This window comes from Oncorhynchus mykiss, chromosome 25, assembly GCF_057628025.1.
Source record: "Oncorhynchus mykiss isolate SJ-2025 chromosome 25, ASM5762802v1, whole genome shotgun sequence".
NCBI classification, from domain to species: Eukaryota; Metazoa; Chordata; class Actinopteri; order Salmoniformes; family Salmonidae; genus Oncorhynchus; species Oncorhynchus mykiss.
In genome coordinates this window covers 71,637,467-71,643,162 of record NC_143046.1, presented here as the reverse complement: position 1 = coordinate 71,643,162, position 5,696 = coordinate 71,637,467, and the positions used below count along the sequence as shown (strand labels likewise).

The 5,696-nt window shown below is 40.4% G+C and overlaps 1 protein-coding gene across 4 annotated transcripts; it reads left to right on the top strand.

Moving 5' to 3' along the window:
- The first annotated feature begins 726 nt into the window (after window positions 1–726).
- Window positions 727–5,182, top strand: LOC110505708 (uncharacterized). Of its 4 annotated transcripts, none has more exons than XM_021585098.3 (2): window positions 727–861; window positions 1,342–5,182. In XM_021585098.3, exon 2 carries the CDS (start codon window positions 1,395–1,397, stop codon window positions 4,869–4,871), a length of 3,477 nt encoding a protein of 1,158 aa, XP_021440773.3. In that variant the 5' UTR covers window positions 727–861; window positions 1,342–1,394; the 3' UTR covers window positions 4,872–5,182. The 4 variants fall into 4 exon arrangements, with proteins under 4 accessions (XP_021440773.3, XP_021440770.3, XP_021440772.3 ...); XM_021585095.3 differs by having other exon boundaries at window positions 1,338–5,182; XM_021585097.3 differs by having other exon boundaries at window positions 774–911.
- The last annotated feature ends 514 nt before the right edge of the window (window positions 5,183–5,696 follow it).

Below are 5,696 nucleotides of genomic sequence, written 5' to 3'. Positions count from 1 at the left end.
GTTTTTTAAAGAATAAGTCTTTGTCAATCCAAATGCCCAGATATTTGTAGGTGGGAATCCGATCAATGGGAGAACCATCCAATGAATAAATATGTAATTAATCTTAAATATTCTTGTGTGAACTAGAGAACAACACGTATTTAGTCTTGCCTGCATTGAATTAACAAGGTCAGATTGCAGCTCTAACGCATATGGCTGATTATGTCCTGATGTACAGGTTAGTTCAATGAGTTCGGAGGAGATTTGGATTGTGGATAGAATCTTAAATTTGCACTAGAATTAAGCCCAGAGATGAGGCTGTATAATTAGAGTTTGTGTCACAATTGGCGTGCTAAGCCAACCATAATCATATTACAAATAACATCTTCAAAGAGTGTTTCTTGGGTTTTCAAATTTGAATCCATGTCCAAACAAATGGATTTGATGGATGTGTCTGAATGTCCCCACTAACTGGGTCTGTGAATGAAAATACCGGAAGAGTTTGGAAGCTGTTCCTGCAAATTTGGTTATCCTTTTAAACAACAATTACTTTCTAGGCTGTAAGTAATTGGGCTACTATATTAGCACATACACATGAAATACATAATCACATCATCTATAACACTTTTAATTTTGAAAACGTTTTTAAAACTCATAAATAGATACTGCCACTACGGTAGACGTCAGAACAGCAGTGTGGGAACCTTAAATAAGTAATACTGATTCCATCCGAGCGTTATTGAGAGACGGACACAGTTGTTGTTTATTTTGAACATTGTTTTCACGTAATCGACATTTTTCGTCGTTTTTTGTACCGCACTAGCATCAATTTTACTTGTATTTCTTATTCTTGAGAATTACCATCAACTGGACTCGGGCATGGTGACTATTTTAAACATCTATCCTGGTGAAACTGGCAAATGAAACATTATGTAAGGTTAGCTAGCTAAGCTAGCTAGTAGCGCTATCCTTTTCAGTTTGCCATTCTAGCTTGAATGTTACGTTAGCTAGCTAACTCAGTCCTAATATGTGTTGACTGCAAGTTAGGCCTATTTTATGTTACACAGGAGTTTGATGTATATATAGCTATGAATGTAACGTTAGCTAGCTATCCCGTAATATGTAGCTAGCTACGTCTCAACAGGCCTATTTTATGTTACTTACTGTAAGGGAGTTTTATTGATCAGGTGAAATATTTTATTACGAAATCGCGCTAAAAGAGCCATGAATGGATTTGGAATATCTTTTTTTGTTGCTCATGCTAGGTTGAAGAATGCCGTTGTATTTGATTAAATTAATTATACATTACACCTTTTCTATGTGTATTTACCCACATCATATTTGATCTTTTTTCCTAGATAGCTCAATGAAGGAGAATCATCAAGCATTTGTCGAACATCACAGGAACGAAGAAGATGACAATGCATCAGTGCAGCGTTTGTTGTAAAGGTTTCCCGAGTGCCTCTAAACTCCAGAGACATTATCTCATACACACAGGCCAAAAGCCATTTACCTGTTTGGTTTGTGGCAAAGCCTTTAGACAATCTGTACATTTAAAGAAGCACTCCGAGACCCACACAGGGAATTACCACAATTGGAGTCCACCCAAAGACAGTTTGCAACATACTATACCAGTACCCATAAACCCTGATCCAGCTCTTGAGAAATCTGGACATGATTTAATTACAGGTACCCCACTGTTGCCTGCAGCATATTTTCAAAGAGATGGGACCATGGAGAGAACACCACCAGAGATGTACACTACAGCCTCAGAGATCAAACCGCAACTTGAACTTATCTCACCTGCTGATAATGGTTTATTTAGCAGCCAACAAAACACCCAGCCAGGAGGCCATTTCTTCACAGATTTGCTGCATGATAACATGATCGTCTCTGATGGAATGGAGAACAGTGCATGGCACACAGATGATGTCTACACATGTACAGTGTGCCTGATGTGTTTTAGTTCCCCTCACCAGCTTCAGAGGCACTTACCAGTTCACAGTCAGCCAAAACCTTTTGAGTGTAACATTTGTGGGAAGGCCTTCAGACTAAGGGCCCATTTGAAAATGCACTCTCAAATACATGAACGCAGGCCTACTGGATTTTCTAAGACTATCCCCATTCTTGGGTCTCAGCAAAGCTCTTTCAGAGGTAGAATGAGGGTGAACCACGAATGTCCAACCTGCTCAAAGACATTCTGTTCTCCATCCAAACTAAAGCGTCATTTTCTTACTCACACTGGCCAGAAGCCTTTTTCCTGTGAGGACTGCGGGAAAACATTCAGGCAGGTGTCACACCTGAAAACCCACCTATATGCCTCCCATAATAAATCAAGTCTCCAAAATGTGTGTACCAAACAAAAAGAAAAGCGAATAGATGCTAGGAACACAAATGTAGATATGGAACTACAGTGTGAAATAAGTGTCGGTGCCCCGCAGCACCTGGACAAGTTAGAAAAGTCTTCGCTTCCTGTCAAATTAGAGCCGAATGCTAGTGGTACCAGTCAATTTGAGTGTAGCATTTGCTCAAAAACATTCAGCAGTTCAATTAGACACAGGCAGCATTACATGATGCATAAAGAAGTAAGACCCTTTCAGTGCTGTGTCTGCGGCAGAACCTTCCGTCTTTCGACCCATTTAAAGAGGCACCAAGTCAGTCATAAGAACCAAGATGAATCTCAGAACACAATTCAGGTGGATGATCCAAGGGGTGCCGTGTCTGTGTCGAAGACTGAACATGCTTACCAAAATTCAGACAAAGGTATGACTTCTCCAGAGCCTAATGAATCGAAAGCTCTTGAACTCAATATTATTGTTAAACCAGAGCACTGGAAGCTGAATGTGAAAGATGATAAAGACTTTCCAGTTTCCACTCTGCAGGAACCTGAATCAACTGCAAAATCTCACCAGAAAGCAAAGAATCAGCAACTGAACCATCAGTGTCTTGCATGCCTTAAATGTTTCCCTTCTCCATCCAAACTGCAGAGGCATATGTTGACCCATACTGGTCAAAGACCCTTTGGGTGCCACACGTGTGGGAAGCGATTTCGCCAGCCAACACATTTGAGGATCCACTCCCACACTCATCTGTGGTCCAAAAATGGAAAGCAAAGATATGCTCCACGTTCTAGACCTCCATCACTTCGAATTACTGAACACCGAGAGTCTCCAGTGGGTGTCCAATTTCAGGAAAAGCTTCCTGAAAAGCACAATTCTGATAGGAACGTTCACCTCAAGTCCCCTACAGAGAAACAGTCAGGTCAAGGCAGTACTTTTGCTTGTGGACACAATGAAAGCAATAGGAAAATGCATTGGTTTCAGCATTCAACATCCTCCCTATCCAAGCCTCAGCTCCCTCTCCAAATGCCACCAGAAACAACACTGGATCAAAGTGGCCACTTGCAATTGAAAAATCAAGCAATGCCTTCAACAGGAAAAGTTAGTGATGCCCCTTTCCTGAGTACAGGTCCAGAATTGGCTTTGAAAGGCGCTGACGCCATCTCTGTGGGGAGTACAAGCCATACGAAACACCAGTGTTTGCTATGTTTAAAATATTTCCCATCTGCCTCTAAACTACAAAGACATAACCTTGTACACAGTGGCTTGAGACCATTCCAATGCCTGGCATGTGGAAAAACGTTCAGACAGGACACACACCTGAAAGTCCACGAGGGAACTCACAAGTGGAGACCCTTCAGACCTGCCTCTCGACAGGGAAATAGAATGAAAGTAAGAAGGCCGCAACAACTTCAGTACCCTAAAGTCTGTGTTCAAGTTCCTGTAACGACTTCTATGAAAGCAGAGACATTCCATTCAAATGGTGTGAATGAATGGAGACCATGCCAGGACAATTTTGAGGATACCTGTAGTAATCAACCAAAGGCACAACAGGACAACAACATTAACAGCACTTCTAAGCAGTCCATACCAAACAAGGTGACCTGTGCTAAAAGAAAAGCACACCTGTGCACGATTTGTCAGAAGGGCTTTGACACGCCATCGAAACTATCTAGACACTTTCTCATACACACTGGGATAAGACCATTCAAATGCAGTTCATGCACTAAAACTTTCAGACAGCCTTGCCACTTGAGAAGTCATGAACGACGAACACATGAGATTAAAACATGTAGTGATGTCCAGGATAACAGCACATTTAGGGACCCTGACCATGAAACTCTTGCCTCTGCTCACGGAAATAAACTGAGAGACATGCCACAGTCCTACAAAGACAGTTCTGATCACTGCTCAGTCACTGATGAGGGTTTAGGTCATTCTTCAGAGGCAAGAGACCCAAGCTTTGTACCAATACAAGACATAAGCCTACCAAATGATAATATGGAATCTGGGAGTAGACAAAGCGAGGACTATTGGTGCACTGAGTGTCACAGTAATTTCTTGTCACCATCTGAACTTGCTACTCATCTTATTGTTCACAGACATGCCCTAAACAATGAGATGACAGGTCATAATTCATTGCAACAGGAAATGGGGGGTCACATGCATTCTATGCAAATGGAATTTCAAACCAATCAAGTCATAGCAGATGCAGACAGTCATAATGTTATCCAAAATGAGAGGCTTGATCATTACTGGCGTGAACCAATTCACATGTCATTTCAGTGTGATAAATGCATCACATCTTTTGAAACAGAAAGGGATCTTCAGCTCCATAAATGTGCCTCAAGAAATCAAATTGAGGTTACTCAGTCAAGCACATATCGGTGTGCAATTTGTTTCAAGGATTTCAAGACTCCTTCCAAACTCCAGAGACATTATGTCACCCACACAGGCGAGAGGCCATTCCAGTGTAAAGTGTGTGAGAAGACTTTCACACAAGCGTCTCATCTAAAAACCCACCAGCGCACACACAAATCAGACATGGACTAAACATATATTTCTGTTTTTATTGACCTATATCTAATATGATTTCTTTCTCATCTTTTCTCCGTTTAGTTTAACATTCCCACATCACTATTCAGAAAGGACAAAATTACCATATTAATGGTTTAATAAACTGCCTTGTGTTGTAATTGAAATGATTGTGAAATTACTGTTGTGAAGCCAAGCCATTTGTGGAATCGTATAACGGTGTGCTTGTTATTTATTGGTTATCTATCACCTGTATATCTGCCATAATTTGCTGTTATTAATCCAAGTTTTAGATGACATATTCAGAACAAATAAATGTATAAATAAAAGTATTTCTCTGCGATTTTATCTTGATTAGTCAATTGAGTTATGCAAAATTCTACTTGACATCATAACTGGTTACTTAATCATTAACATGCTATCTTGATACACTCTAAAAAGTAGGGGTTCAACAAGGGTTCTTATTTGAAGAACCTTTGGGTTCTTGGCTCTGAAAATGGCACCCAAAAGGTTCTTCCAAGAACCCCATAGGTGGGGTTTATCGAGGAACCTCCTTAGTTGGTGGGGGTTCGTGCAGGAACCTAACTCCCCAACTGAAACGTTTGGATTTGAAAGGGTAGCAGGTGCAGGCACTTAACTGAAAAATGTAAAGATCTCAATTTAAGGGAAGGTTTGTCCCTTGTATGATCTAAATTTATATTGTTTTATGACAATCTATCTTTTCATATTTATGCAAATCTTTCTAAAAACAGAAAAGGGACACAATTCAATGGATATCAATCAACAAAGAGTTAAGAATATGTTGAAGGCTTGGGTGCAGATGACTGAACTGCTCACTTTTGT

What these genes read in the sequence shown, in the direction of transcription:
- LOC110505708 (XM_021585098.3), top strand. Translation starts at nt 1,395, where the DNA reads ATGACAATGCATCAGTGCAGCGTTTGTTGTAAAGGTTTCCCGAGTGCC.